Genomic DNA, 15,758 nt, shown 5'->3' on the forward strand with positions numbered 1-15,758 from the left:
GTGTCCATCCCCTCTCCAGCAGCCACAGGCACCTGGGAAAACACACCTGGCACAAGACAAGGGCCTGCCCCCACCCCCTGCCACTCCCAGCCATCAGCATTGCCCCAAATATTTCTCCCTAAAAACCCAGGAGCAAACCTTAGATTCTAGACTTTTCCCTCCTTGTCTTCCTGAGAGCACAAGGATGGCAGTTTACTCTCTAATTGTTAATTACACTTCCTTGTTAGATTTCAGAGGCTGAAAAATGTTTAGGGATTTATTCTTCTGTGTAATTAACCACAATGATGAAACACCCATTTATACTGCACTGCAGTTTTTGTTAAGGTTTTCATAATGGGAAAAGGCTAAATAGGTTGAGTTCATTATCATTACAGAAAAAAAATTGAGGTGACCCAATCAAATTAATTTGAAATTAAGTGCAGTGAGGCTGATAACTTCACACAAGTCAGGAGTTCGAATGAAAATAGAGGAGACAATCTACAAAGCAAGAAATTATAAGCAGTCAAAGAGTGGAGCTGGAATTACTGCAACTGGGAGATGGCAAACACATGGTGTGGGCAAACAGGGCCACTGAAAAAATCAGGGAAAGTGGATAAAGAGATGGGCAAATACTGCAGGATGTAAAAGGAAAAGCTGGAGGAGGAAGGGATGAAGATGGATTGGAAATAAATGGGTAGGGACAGTGCTTGTTAAGCTAACCAGATTTATTTCTCTGCACAGAAATTCTTATGTCCTTACAAGACAGCATTGAAGCAAGGTCTTTAATTTTACTTTTCCTGGGTTTATTGCTTGGGCCTCTGTGTTATTTAACCAGTTTCAGTGCACAGCTGGACCTAACTCAAACCCCTTAAATCTGGTGGAAGCTCTTTCCTCTTGTCAGAGGCATCCTGGAGGGGCTGCTGCTTCTCCAACAGAGCAGGGAAGTCTTGTGCTCTGGGAAAATGGGCACCACCAGGGGACTGCTGGATGGAGCAAGGAGACAGCATTGCCACATCCCTCTTCCCTCAGAAAAAACAATGGAAAAGCAGAACCAAAACCAGGTGGATCCCACGATGCTGAGTTCCTCAGCACGGCAGGAGGAATCAGAGCCCATCACTCTAGGAGCTTCTCTGAGGTTTCTCTTGAGAAGTAAACGCATGTTTTGTGCCTCTCTTGGCTTTACCAGCGTGGGGCAAGCTCTGAACGAGCCTCACAGTTGGTGATACAAATAATGGTAAATGGGGTATTCAGGATGCACATGATCATCCCTTAAGGGGTTTAATCTCTGGGAAACAGCTAAGACAATCCATGGAAAACTCCTGTGTGTGGCTACAGGATCATGCTTCAGTTCTCACCAGTGATGAGTTTACTCCCAAGCCTTTACCAAGCCCTGTGACATTATTTTAGCATTCAGGGCCAAAAGGGAGCAGTGAGAGCCCAGCAGTGCTGGGCTTGTGGGCAGAGGCTGTGCTGGGACTGTCCTGTGCCCTTCTAGGACACATGGCACATGTCAGCTTGGACCATCAGTGGGACATCCTTGTCCCTGGCCACCCCACAGGGTGGGCTTTGGAAGGTCTGGCCAAAATGCCATGAGTCTCTCACTGCAGCTGCACAAGTGGCTGCCCTCCCAGTTCCCCACTCTGGCCAGGCCAAAATCTCATCTTCTGAGCCTTCTGCCTTGTCCCCATGAAATACAAACTGCTTCCCTTTGCCTTGAAGGTCCTACAGCTTAACTTCTCTCCATCCTCACCTCCAACTCATACCTAAGTACACAGGGAGCGTTTGGGATAAAGCTTCAAGAAGTCATTCAACATAAATTATTATTCCCCTTCTAAACGGATTACAAAAATCCTTTTATTACAAAATACTAAAATGTTCAAATTATTGGTGTGGAAAAACATTTCCTGTAGGTAAAATTTTAAAAAATGGAGGTTTTAATCACACACATAATCCTTTCTGGCTAACATTTCCACTCTTGTGAAACATGGAGATACAGATTGCACAGAGGCCTGGCTGTGCCACGAACAAAGGGAGATGCTGCCTGTAAATAGCTCAGAGGACATCAGAAGACACTTCTCTCATCAGCAATCTTTTTTAGCTTAATATAGCTCCTCTTTGCATAAAACATCGACATTTTTGTAATGTTTGGACCCAATGGTGCGAATGCTGATTGTCATGCGAAGATACTGGAGTGTACCTTCAAAATATGCAGGAACATTTTACAGACAGTAGTTTCACTTGCCTCCAAAATGCTGGATCTTAATATTTCATACTTATATATATTTAAATGTTAGTACCACAGGATAAATTCTAACATGCTTTTATGCTAATGCAATCACTGGAAATCCAGATAATGCTGTGTATTGGCATATACTGTTAGTGAATTATGGATACCTAAATGTACAACCCCACATGCCTAGCAATTATTTTTGTTAGTGCATTTAACTTTTATTTGCAATCAGAGCACTTGAGGATTGTTCAAATGAAGTTTACTTTTGCAAACTGCTGAATGGAAAAACATTTTGTTAAAGGCTTAAAAACAGTAAGAGTGTGATGAGGTTTTAGACTTGCAATAAGGGCACTGCTCAGAGAACTCCACCAGATGGAATGATGTTTGATTTGGTCACAGACTCAGCAATTAAAACCCAAATGCCTGAAGTGAAGGACATATAAGAGAAACATGAGATGAAACCTTGATTTCCTCCCTGTCAAGTGAAGATATCTGCCTCTCCTATGGCAGAGGCTCCCAGAGGCAGATGGATGCCAGGAGGTCAGACCCTGGCAGCTGGACCTGGGACCCTGTGCCCTGAGGTCCCAGTCATGCTGTGCTATAGCTGCTTTTCAAGTCTGCTTTAAGCCAAATAAATAGGAGTGATAATATCAGGAAGGGGAAATCCTGCGCTGGCCCTGTTGTGCCTTCTCCTCCTGCTGCCTTTGCTGATCCAAGTCTTGGCCAGCCCCCTGGCCTGTTGGCTCAAGATGCTGATCCCCTGGAAAACCTTTTTGTTCCAATGGGCTTGCAGCACAGCCAGAGCTCTGAGCCAGGTCCTGGCAGGGCCATGTGCAGGCAGGACCTGGGGGCTGCAGCTGTTTGTTCCATCCCTTACCTGCTTGACTACCTGAGCAGAGTTAAGGACAGTGCAAATCTGGAGAAGATCTGGGTATTTCTGAGAGCTGAAAAGTTCTGGATGTGTCCCAGGCATGTCTGGAATTACTCTGTGTCCAGTGGTTTCCTCCTGTGTTAAACACTTGTCTACAGACAAGGCCAAACTCCCTCTTCCAGACTGAGCTGTGCCAGGAGTTACTGACCTCCTGTGCCAGGCTCTGGAGCTGCTCTCATCATGCCCAGATTTCCCTCTGGGAATGTTTGCCTGGCTTGAAACCACTGGCCTGAGCCAGCCTGGCTGAAGAGACCTGGGAGGTGGCCACAGACCCATTTGGTGAGCAGCAGACCATTGCCTCTTCCCAGGCTCAGCATCCAGCAGAGGATCTGACACCAGCCCCAGGCACACAAGCACAGAGCAGATCGTGTCCCTGCAGCCCAGCGAGCTGTGACACCTCTGGGAATTTACTGGAAAGCCCTACCACCTCTCTAAGGCTCTCAGGAGCAACCATGAGGGAAGGAAATAAAAAACAAGCCCTCAGAAAAACACAAAATGCTGTGTGAAGTACCTGAAATGCCCCCAACAGTTTAACTAGAGCATGGAGTAAGCTGAGAAAATGTATGAACAAACGAATTAAACAAGTGAGCACACAGCAGACAAGTTGGCATGTAGGTGTCTACTGAGAAAGCTTAAGCACAGCAAGGGGAGAAAAAGCAAACTCAAACCAAGGCATAATATCCCTCACATTTTGGAGCAGAGCTCTCAGACAATGTATCATCCAAACCACTCCAAATTACCATCTGCCAGAATGTCCTTCAAAGAAAAAAGGTCCACAAGTTTGCAAAGCAGCAGTTTAATGTTGTCATATCAGATGAGAGGCTCTCTCCAAAGAAGATTTTTGCACTTAAGTAAGAAACACTACACAAAAGTGTGACTCTCGTGGCCACTGCTACACTGTCAGGTACCATGAGACAATGAATTTTTGGAGTCCTGGCCATGTCATGGCAGGTACATCTGGAACGAAGCTCTTTAGCAGCCCCTGTCATTTCACAAGTTACCTGCAAATGTTTCCAGACCCTCTGCATGATCTTCTCTGTATGCAGAAAGAGTCTACATAAAGAACCTGAGCAAACCACTCTGGTATTGTTTCAGAGACAAAGATACACCAGAATATGAAGAGCAGGTTTTGTTTCTCATGTATCTTCCTGTCATCCCTAAATCAGGCTCTGTTTCAGACTAGAAGCTGGATCCTTCCCTGGTATAAACCTGGGTACCTGCTCCTGTCCACGAGGCCCATCACTCCACACACGCTGAGGGCCAACTGCATTGCATATGAGATTGCCAAGTAAATGCAGGTCTGTGCACCATGTGTTAGACTAAGCCATAAATAATTTATGATGCTGGAGAAGGTGACTGTATTTTTAGGTGTAGAAATATGCAGATAAAACAGTCCTGACCTTCAATTTTCACTCTGCACTTCTGATCCTGAATTTGAGTCCATCCAATGCATTTCTAAAGCCTCTGCACCTCTGAATGAGCAACACATCCCCTGCAAAGCCCGAAAACCCATAAATAAAAAAGGGGGCACCAGGAAAACCCATGGAGCCCACAGGATACCTCCTGCAGCCAGCACTGCACAGGATGCCCCAGCATAAGGAAGAGCAGGCTCCTTCCCCTGAACCTCAAACATCCTGCAGGTCAGTCTCCTCTGCATTCTGGCTGCTGACCCTTATTCCTGACTCCACATCTAATCAACACGCCTTTGATGTCAGAGGCACGTGTCCATGGGGCCCAAATCTCTCTCTGAAGACCACGGGAGCTGCTCAAATCAGCACCTTGCCATCCTGAGGCAGCCCACGAGCAAGGATGAGGAAGGACAAAGGTGCTCACTGGGGTGCTTGTAACTGTACCCTCTGTTACATCTTCCCCCAGAGAGAGCTGTCAGTGGGACAGAAGGAGAATTATTCCCCCCTTGGACTTTGTAGAAACAGGGAGCCCAGGGAAACCAAGAAACAATCATAGATTTGACACCACATTACTTCTGGATGTGTCCAATGAGCAAGATAAGGACACACTGAGGAGATGGGGAAACAGATGTTGCAAGGGCGAGGAAGGGGACAAGACAGTTTTGTGGTGTGTCACAACACAGCAGAGACAACACAGTCTCTGCTATCAGAAATTAAGCAAGTGAGGTGGAGAGAGGCACAGAGCCCAGGTGAGGGCAGGTCTCACCTGGACAGGGCAGCTCCCAGGACAAAGGCAGCGTGTTCCTTCAGCGAGGCCTCGCTGCTGTTCAGCCCCTCGATCACCAGCTGGAGCCCACCCATGGACAGGAAATCCTTGGCATTGTCCACCTGGGAGAGAGCAGCTTCCATCAGCACAAAGCCCCAGCCCCTGGAGACCACCTCCCTTCACACCCACAGCATCCCTTCCCTCCTGCTCTGACCAGCAGGGAGTTTTACAAGGAATTAAAAATTCCGAGGGAATGGCTGTGGCTGAGCTCAACACAGCCCTGCCCATGAGCAGAGATGCCACAGCTGCCCAGGCACAGTGTCCTCGTGGGAGGACATTGTCACACTCAGAAGGCATCACTGGAAACTCAAATACTTTGATTATAGCTATCAAAACTGCTCTTGACACGTATTTTGGCAATTCGATATATCTGCTGATGTCAAAAAACTCCAGCTCTTTGCTCTCCCCTGAGCAGGCCTTTACTAGGGATCCAAGGAATTGCATGTTTTGCAAATGAAGTTAATTAATTGATGCTGTAATTGTAGCACCAGGAGTCAGGGATGTTTAGGAGCCTGTCAGCACCAACAGGGTGCAAAGGGGACATGGGAGCGAGGAGCATGGGCAGTTCTGGGAGTTCTCCATGAGTTCCATCAACAACTTCCCATGGACAAGGAAGGAAAAAGCCAGTCCCAGCTTGAAGGGATCATCCAGGAGCTTCCCCAGGGAGCAGCCCCACAATGACTTTTCTAAGCAAACAATAATGGATTAACTGCCAGTAGGGAAAAGTTTGCACATTAGTGGGAATTCATCAGCCTCTGGCTCTAAGTGGATCAGGGACTAGCCAGGCACAGTCCCAGCGGGCATCTGCTCTTGGAGAGGAGATCAGAAAAGGCTCTGAGTGCTCACAGACAAAATTTAGAGAAACAGCATAAACTACTTCAAGTACAAAATTCAGTCCAAAGTCAAATCGATGCATTTTGGTATTCAATGATTTTTTTTTTCAGTTTAAAAGAGGATCTGATGAATGCTCAGAACTGCCTGCACAGAAAAATCAGTTTCTGCCTGCACAGAAAAATCAGGTTTAGAAATTCGACATATCTCTCTGAAAGACAGGGACACAACAGCAATCGTTGGCTGATGGAAACAGAATATAAAAATGAGTTATCAGCAGGGCAAGCCAACCCCCTGATGAGGTGGAACAGGACCACAAGCCATGCAGGGCATGTGGGACCCTCTTCTAGTCAATGACTTCATGCTCAGTGTTATATTTATCTCAACCATGTACCTTCATCAAAATTGGCCCTAAGTCAGATATTTCAGGTACCCAGGAGAAGAAGAAGCTTTGTGTCCTACAGGTCTGTCGTTACCAACCAAAGCAGGACCTGGGGAGCTCCAGCTCATCTCTGCTCCCCAGTGGGACAATACCCACCTGTCCCTCTGCAAAGCTGCTCTCTGCAGGTCTGCTGGGGCTGATTCAGGATTTGCAGCAGCTTTTGTATCCTTTCAGATGCTGTTCTTTTAACTGTCCCTATAAACCAGGCCTGCCAGAACTCTCACTTTTCTGCAGACCCATCTTTATCTACAAAGAAATCTATGCAGCAACCCAATTTCAGCTGCCAGTGGGTCCTTTTATTACTCAGCCTCTGTAAAAACTGGTTTAGTGCTGGAATCAGACATTGACTTCTGCATGAGAGGGAATGTATGGACAGGCAGGAATTTGCATCCAGCAGCTGGTGTGGTAAAACCATCCCCTGCTGTAACCTCAGCAGCACCAGAGTCCTTTGTGCTGCCCCAGCGTCAGTGAGACACCACAACAGCAGAATGTAAATTGTGCTGTTGTGCTGTAAAGCTTATTCTGAAGATGTGTTTATCTTTTTTAACCAGAGTCTGTTGTGAGAGCTCCAGTTCTAAAACTAACAAAATCCCCAAACTTAACAACTTGAAGATATTAACCTCTCTGGGGAGTAGTGGATGCTGCAAGGCAGCAGCTCCTACCTCACTTCAGTCCACTGAAATCGGCACAGAAGAAAAACCAAAGATCAAAAGAGCTCTTGAGTAAAGTACACAGGCAAAGCAGGTGAGGGGAGGGATGGGAGAAGAGCAAATATGACAGCAGTTATTCAGGGAGCAGGTTTGAATTGGAGGAGAAAGAAAATAGGGAGGGAAGGTGAGAGAGAAAATGTTAGAAAACAAGAGCAAGGGAAAGCAGCATGTCAACTGCACACGATGGAGAGGAAATTAGCAGAGAGAGATGGTGTAGCATGTCAGAGCAGAGGAGAGGGGAAGATAAGCAGAGTAAATAATTGAGAGAAAGAGCCTGCAATGCCTGAGAACCGGTCTTGGCTCCACACACTGCTGTGCAAGCACCGTGAATGCTGTTTATGAGTTACGCTCTGCCCTCTTCACATTTGCATTTGGGTTTTATGCATTACAGATAACCCAGCAAGCCAAACCCTCCTACTCCTTCTCCAAGACGGGCTCCCGAACATGCCAAGCTGAATCGTGGCTGAGGAGAAGCAAACCAGAGCTGGCAACCAAAAGCTGAGCAAAGGCAGAGCCTTTGGGCTGACTCTCCAAAGGCAGGAGAGAGCATCTCCCCGGGCTGGGCACCAGCCATGGCTCCCACGGCACGCTCCGAGGCACGAGCTGCCCCTCACCCACTGCCCCAGGGTGACCATGGCACAGAGCAGGGAGCAGCCTTTGCTTGCATGCCCTCCAGGGCATGGCATTTTCCACTCCACAGGGCATCCCGTGTCCCGGAGACAGCAGCAGGATGGCCGGGAGCTGAACAGTTCTGAAAAGCCACGGCATGGCATGGTACTGCTCTGATGGAGGCCGGGGAAGGTGGGACCTGCAAAGTGGCCCTACATCTGTCCTGGGCCACCCACACCTGCAAGGATCCCCTGCTCCCACAGCAGGGCTGTGACTCGCTGCAGAGGAGTCCTGGCAGTTCAGCCCTTCCAGGGTTATGCGGCACCAGCGTCCTTTGGCTGCTGTTCAGTAATTACATTAAGCCACTGCTGCTAAAGTCAGTCCCAAGCAGAGATAATGCTCTGGACGCATTCAACTGACTGGAAGAAGAAAGAGGAGGAAAAGCCATGCTGGCTTAGAGACAAGTCATATTTCTTATCAGCTTCCTGCCTGACGAGAAGGTGCTGCCCAGCCATCTGCCCCGACAGCGCCGGCACAGAGCAGCGCTGTGATCGGCGCACAAAGGAGCCCCTGTGCTCCTGCCAGCCTCCTGCCATTCCCCCTCTCTGACCCCTTTGATGCTGCATGTGCTTCCCTTTGATGCTCCAGTCCCTGCTCTCTGCCATTCTGAAATTGTTTGCCCCATCCTGTGCTGCAGGGATTTTCTGCTGGAATAGTCCAGATCGCTATGCTGGAATTCAAGGCATGCCAGGGCATTTGGGGGTTGCTTTTTAGCACAATGGCCTGATGCTCTGGCACCCTTAATCAGGCAAGATTAGCCCTGAGTACAAATATGAAGCTCTTTGGGTGCCCATTGTTCACAGTTATTCTCTGAGTCACACAGATGCCGTCAGTGACACAAAAGCAGGGAGAACAAACAGCAAGGAAGCCTCTGCATGCCCACAATGACAATTCAGAGTGGAAATTCAAGACAAAGAGCCCTGGAAATAACACTTGTATCAGCTGGCACATGGACTCTCTCTCTCACAGCAGCAACACTTCAGCTACCTGCCTCCAAATACCACATTTGGTTCAACAAGTGCTGTTCCAGTGAAAGGGCTTGCACTGGCACCTCCCAAGAGTTGTCCTATTCACCCTCTGAAATGACAAAGTGCCATTGGAAACTCTCCCAGTGCACTCCAGACTCTCCCCAGTCACTGGGGAGGGAGAAGCCAAGTCCCTTCCCACACAGCAGAGCAGAGGCTGGATGCCCAGACACCCTCCCAGAGGTGGCACCAAGGCAGGCACCAAGCCCAGGGGAGCAGAGCTTTGTGCCTGCAGCTGCATCCAAGGGGAGGTAGGAATGTGTGAGCTGAAAGCAGAGCAAGAGAGATCAGAGAGAGGGGGGAAAAGTGTGAGCACAAACCCGAGGAAGTGAGATGCCAGGAAATATGTTCACCCTCACACAGAGCTAATTAGCACAGCGAGGCTCTGCTTGCCACTGCTTACTCACACCAAGACAAAATAGGGGGTTTTGGGTGGCTGTCACCTTTCCTGGTACAAAGACGTTCTCTGTGAACTGACATAAGGGCACCTACCATCAACCACGGCAGCTTTCCATGGAAGCAGAAAGAAAATAATTATTTTCTGAGCAACCACCACTCTACTTACCCAAAAATGGCAGCTAAAACCCCATTTTGTAACACTAAGGAGATAAAAGAGGAAAAGAGGAAAAAGAGAGGATAAGAAAACCAGCCTGAGAACAGACAACAAATCAGGCAACCACCAGGATACTGCTGGCTCCTGGCACAAGCGATGATTAATTCCAACCTGGATATAAAATAAGCCTGCACTAGTCCTCTGCTGTCTGTTATTGTCCCAGGATTATGGTAATTAAGCAATTTGTATTACCTGATACTGATAAGAAAAATAAAGCCCCGTTTATGACACCGTATCCCCTGGATTTTACACGGTAGTTACTGAGGCATTCTTGTTACCTGGTGAACATAATATTCGAGATCATAAAGCGCCGCGACTTTCTCATCCAGCGTGGAGGCAGAGCTGTTGAATTTGCTGATTAATTTAACCATAATTTCATAATCTGTTTCTATCTTCATGTTCAGCTTTTCAAACTCCTCCTTCAGCTGCTCTATGGGCCGGAACTTCTTCCTCACCTCTTCCTCTTGGGCCTTGGAAACAAAAGGAGGAAAAACCAGATGTGAGATAACAAGACAGGAGATGAAGAGAGACAAGACAGACACAGAAAGGAATGCCAGCCCCAAAATTCACAAAGGGAACCTGGCTGTCTGTGCCAATGGATTTATTGCTCTACATCAGAGGTGCAGGGGCAGGGTCCTTCTGAGAAGCCCAGGAACCCAGTTAGCTGTGATATACCCACAATATGAGTGAACAGTAGAGCTCTGTGCACCACTTCTACATCTCTACAGCATTTGTGCACTATTTCTACATCCCATTTCCATCCAATTCAACACCAAGACCACAGGCAGCAGTACTGCTGTTCTCTGCTTGCCTGCAAGTGGATCTTCTCAAAACCTGGCTGCAAAAAGCCCTGAGGCACCTCCCTGATCTTACAGCTGAACCTCTCTGGAACTGGACATGAGGCTGGAGAGCTCCAGAGGTCCCATCCAGCCCAAAGTGCCCAGTGACTCCAACGAGTTCTCAGACACAGACAAAGATGCTTTTGCCTTTCCAAGCGTTGAGCAAATTCCTGGAAGGGTCTATCTCCTAGGGAGAGGTGTGAGGACAGAAGCTGTCAGAAAGGGAGGCAGAAGGAGCAGTGATAAGCTGGGGGCAGCTGACGTGCTGTGCCATGGGGCTTGGCCAGCACACAGCCTGTCCTGAGCTCATCTCCCTCGCAGTAACAGCACCCCAAGGGCTGCCCTGAACAGAGAGCTGACACAAAACATGTGGTGAGGAGGAAAGGCTCTGTCAGAGATCTCAGAGAGCCCCAGAGGTGCAGGAACATCAGCACTGGTGGCACTGGGGACAGAGCCTGCTGCTGTAGGGGACAGAAGCAGCAGAGAGGCCATGCTGGAGCGGGGCTGCCCCAAGGACAGGAGAAAGGCAGAAAGCCCCTTTTGGAAGGCATTTGTCACAAATGCCAAGATGTGTTTGTATGCGGAGTGAGCCTCAGCTGGAGGGTTTGCACTGTCCTGCTCCCCATGAGGGATCAGAGAGGGCTGGAGGAAAACCAAGTGAGCAATGGAGGTGAAAGCTGTGTCAATGGAATGATAAATTACCAGAGGTACCACACCCAACCCATCCCTCCCCGAGCTGCCTCTGCCGGAGCACAGAGAGGCTCGATGTAACTCCATTTCCTCTGACACTGAGCCTTCAGGGATGGATTTGCTCTCTGCAGGAGTGACTGCAAATGGAATACTTTAGGTCCATTAGATGTAGCTGCTTTTAGCCCAGTTGCTGGGACAAAAGCTATTCTAACAGGGGGTTTTAAAATATGGCTTATTTTCACCTAATAGAGTATCACTAATTTTTGCATTTCAATGATCCTCATTTCCAGCAGCCCTTTTCAGCAGCCCTGCAATCAATCAGCAATGCTGCTATGGAAATAATCTCCAGCAAATGAAATCATGCCGTGCTGCCACATAAGGGAAGAAAAAGCCCTTCTGTGACACCAGAACTTTAGAGCCTTGACTCCTCTTTCAGTTTTTGTTTGAGTGAGCCAAGACCAAGGCAGCAGGAGGAGCGAGGGTTAAAGAAATACTGCTGAGGGGGAGAAGGGAAAGAGGCTCTGATGCACCTGATGAGTCACACATCTTCCCACCTATTTACTTCGGGTTGTGGGTTGTTTTGTAACTAAATGGACAACTTGGAGCTTGTGTAAGGAAAAGTCAGCCCCTGCTTCACCATGGCCACTTGGGTTTTGCTATCCAGAGCACAAGGCTGGAAACCCAAAGCAAGGAGAGTAAAGGGAAATACCCTCTGTAAATACCGTCAGCTGCAATCCAGTTCCCTTTGGGGTCTGCAGACATTTTTGTGAATTGAGCTGCAGTGAAACAGATAAATTACATTGTTCAGAGCAGCTGTGGCTGCCCCTGGATCCCTGGAAATGTCGAAGGCCAGCTTGAATGGGGCTTGGAGCAACCTGAGATAGTGGAAGGTGTCCCTGCCCATGGCAGGGGTGGGACTGGATCAGCTTTAAGGTCCTATCCAACCCAAACCACTCACAGAATCTTCGAGTCGTACAGAAAAGTCAGGGAACAATATCACTAACAGGTTAATAAAGGTATTTCAGGTCCATATTCACCACAAAATTAGTTTGCACAGTGTTTTCCAAGCAATCATTTTAACCATTGCATTTCAGCAGAGTGTAACAGGGTGTTTTCAGATCCCTGCAATGTGCATTGCTTTAGAAATGGGAAACTCACCTTCCTTTCTGCCTTCTCACTTTCCTTCATTTTAGCCAAGGCCTTTTTAAGCTCCTCAGACGTGAATGAATTTGCATTGAGATCAACCTTGCCCAGCCTTGCAGAAGAAACAAAACAAACAAGAACATGTAATGAGTGAAAAACGGCCTCAAGTCTATTTTCACTGTGACATTCTACCAATGGCTAAGGACAGGAGCAAAGGAATGAAAAAACCTACCATACTCAAGAAAAGATTAGTCTGAGTGCTGGATTCTGTGTCAGGCTCACAGACACCTCCCCGTGACAATATAGGGCTCTGCTGACACAAATTCTCAGATCCCACCACAATAAAAACAGCTGATGAATTGATACCTCAGAATTTCGTGTTGCAATTAAGGAACCACCCCAGCGCCACTATATAACTTCAGAGGGCCTACAAGCTTCAACTTGCAGATTTCAGCATAGGAACATTGTACAGAGAGTCACAGGAGACCTCAGCACCTTTCCAGTGAGGGAAGGGACAACAGAGAAGTGGGAGAGGACTCTTGGTCAGGAACTTCAGTGACGGGACAAGGAGGAATGGGATCCAACTGCAAGAGGTGGAAGAGATTTGATGATGGGAAGAAGTTCTTTACTCTCAGGGTGCTTGTCCCTGACACAGGGACCAGGGCAGAGAGGCTGTGGATGCCCCATCCCCAGCAATATCCAAGGCCAGGTGGGACAGGGGCCACATCCACCTGCTCTGCTGGGAGCTTGCTCAGCTTGGAACCACATCATCTTTAGGGTCCCTTCCAAGCCAAACTATTCAAGGATTGGATCATTCTGCCATCCCCATCTCCCACTGCACAGCAACCCTGAAACTTCAGTGACATCACAGCTCCCAGAGGGTTCCAGGTGGAACGTCCAGGACATGGAAACCAGCACAGCAGACACTGCAACGGCTGCCAAGGGTCAGTTGCTGCTCACTCTGCGCTCTGACCCTCAGCGCTGAGCTGCTGCTGCTGCTGCCTGGGCTTTTCCCGCTGCCGGCTCTGGAGCGCCAATCCTGCAGGATGTGCTCTGCTGTGCCAATGGAGGTACAGTGCCATGCCAGGCAGGGGGCACCCGGCTAGGGCAGGCTGCAGCCATGTGGGAATGGATGGTGTGGGCCAGGAAGCCCACTGGGAGATTGTGCTGCCCCTTGCAGACTGAGAGAGACACCGTGGAGGCGATGGATGTGGACCATGGGCTGGATGAGGATGAAATGATGGAGGTGGATGCCTCATCTACTTCCATGTCCTCCCCTGTTGAGGACATGGAAGTAGATGAGGAGGAGACCATCGAGGAGATGGAGGTGGACGTGGATGATGAAATGGAAGATATGGAAGTGGACGAGAAGGATGAGGAGGAGCCCATGGTCCTTGGATGAAGATGGTGCCCCACAGGTAAGACAGGCAGATGCTTCCCATGCCCTGCCCACACACACACTGGGTCCCCTGACGCCAGGCTGGGGCTGGGCTGGATGGCCCCGCTCAGGGACACGGTGCCCGCAGGGGGCCTGGATTGTGCTGCCACAAGCACCAGCCCCGGCCTGCCCTGCGCTTGCCTGGGGCCACGCCAGCCCTGCCAGCCCCGGCCCAGCCCCTGGGGCCCAGCTCCCAGCCCTGCTGGGCCCAGTGCTGCCAGCTGAGTCCAGCTCTGCTGCTTCCTTTCTTCCAGGACTCATGCACAGGATGGCACAGATGTCACGACTTTGTAAATATGTTTGAAAGTTTTGAAGTTTCCTGTAAATATGTTGACTACATTAGAAGTTCCCTGTAAATATGTTTTGAAGATTGTTACCCCATCGGATCCCATGTAAATATCTTCTGTACATTGTTGTTGATGTTGTTATAACGATTGTTATAACGAAACATGTTCTGTAAATCCTAGATTTGCCGATCTTCGGCAAATAAATCACGTTTCTTTTTAAAACCTGACTTCTCTTGGCCATATCTTGGGGCACAGGCAGCCTTTGCACACTTGTGGGTTCCACTTGTTCCACGTTCCCGGAGTTGGAGGTCCCTGGGGGTGCTGGCACGGCCACCCCGGGGCTGGGGGTCCCTGTGCACAGGGGCTCCCACTGACACCACTCCTGGCACTGGGCACTGCTGCTCTTCCTGCCCTGGGGCACAGCGCTGTCCCCAAGGGCTCAGCTCTCACCAGCTCCCACACAGGGGGCTCTCACAGCACTGGCCCCTGCAGCCATGCCACCAAAGCAGCCAGCAAACCTTCAGCCACCCTTCCTGCTGCAGACACAGGCACTCCTGGGCCCAGAGCTGCCAGCAGGCCACAACCCTGCAAAATCCACCTGCACACTCCCAAGGCCACCACAGCTTTGGCAACTGGGCCACCTGCATCTGGGCTGCTGCAGGGGCTGATCTTTAAGCCTTGCAGCTCCAAAGGCTTTTGGCTCTGCTTCCAGCCTGCTCTGCTCTGCCCTTAGCCTGCATTGTTCCAGAGACAAAAGCCAGGCCAGGGCATCCTCACCCTGCCCGCATTCCTGCTGCTGCCAGCAGCCACCGGGCCCTGGGCCCCACTCGGGTGACAGCTGCAGGGACAGGGCAGCCTGTGCTGGCCAGGGGGCACGGGGCTTTGCGCCCTGGGGCTGCTGCTGCTGCTGCTGCTGCTGGGGGCCATGGGCCCAACAGGGCCCCGAGCTCAGCCCCTGCCCGGCCAGCTGCCCCCAAAGCCCCACACTCCCCAAGCATCCCCATCACACCTGCCAGGGGCAAATCCCACGGGCTTCAGGAAAGAAATTCCCCATAGTGACTAAACCAAGGGGTCCAAGGGGAAAGTCAGCACCAGCTGATGCTACAGCACCTTGACAATGGTGGCTGCAGGGTAGGTGAGATCTCCAGGGCTTCTGGCAGGGCCTGCTCTGCACGTGAGCCTGTGCGGCTGCTCCCAGTGGGACACAGCACCGGGCTCAGGCCAGCCCTCAGCCCCTTACAGCTGATCTCAACCAGCCGGCTCAGAAAGCAGTTTCAGATCACTTCCTCTAGATATTTCAAAGGACTACATGTCATTCTAGGAAGTCACCTTGCACATTTAGTTTTGGTGTCGTGGCATGAGAAGCCATGAAGGTGCCTCTGAATGTGCACTCAGGGCACTTCCACTGCCATCCCAAAGGGAACACAAAGGACAGGCCTCTGCTTTCAGCACTGCTGAGCTCCTCACCCAGCAATGAAATCTCAGGAAGAGACAGGAATTATGTGCACCAGAGATTCCGGTCTCCAATAAACGGCATGAATTCCAAAGGCCATCCAACCCAATGACCTGCATGTCCCTACTTTTTCTTCTTTCTCTCATCCCTCATGTCACTTTCCCCAAAACCTACATTGTGCAAATGGCCGAGGCATCTACCATTAGGGTATCCTTACACCATGATGCCAGCCTAGCTAAGGCT

At 49.6% G+C, this 15,758-nt stretch overlaps 1 protein-coding gene across 1 annotated transcript in view; it reads right to left on the reverse strand.

Moving 5' to 3' along the window:
- SIL1 (SIL1 nucleotide exchange factor) overlaps nucleotides 1-15,758 on the reverse strand; it is a 433,884-nt gene that overhangs the window by 26,521 nt on the left and 391,605 nt on the right. Inside the window, exons 5-7 of the mRNA XM_063168343.1 lie at nucleotides 12,353-12,449; nucleotides 9,944-10,135; nucleotides 5,316-5,437 (exon numbers count right to left, since the gene is read on the reverse strand). Of these exons, the coding sequence (XP_063024413.1) occupies nucleotides 5,316-5,437; nucleotides 9,944-10,135; nucleotides 12,353-12,449 (411 nt within the window). The remainder of the gene's footprint in view (nucleotides 1-5,315; nucleotides 5,438-9,943; nucleotides 10,136-12,352; nucleotides 12,450-15,758) is intronic.

This window comes from Melospiza melodia, chromosome 14 (genome assembly GCF_035770615.1).
Source record: "Melospiza melodia melodia isolate bMelMel2 chromosome 14, bMelMel2.pri, whole genome shotgun sequence".
NCBI classification, from domain to species: Eukaryota; Metazoa; Chordata; class Aves; order Passeriformes; family Passerellidae; genus Melospiza; species Melospiza melodia.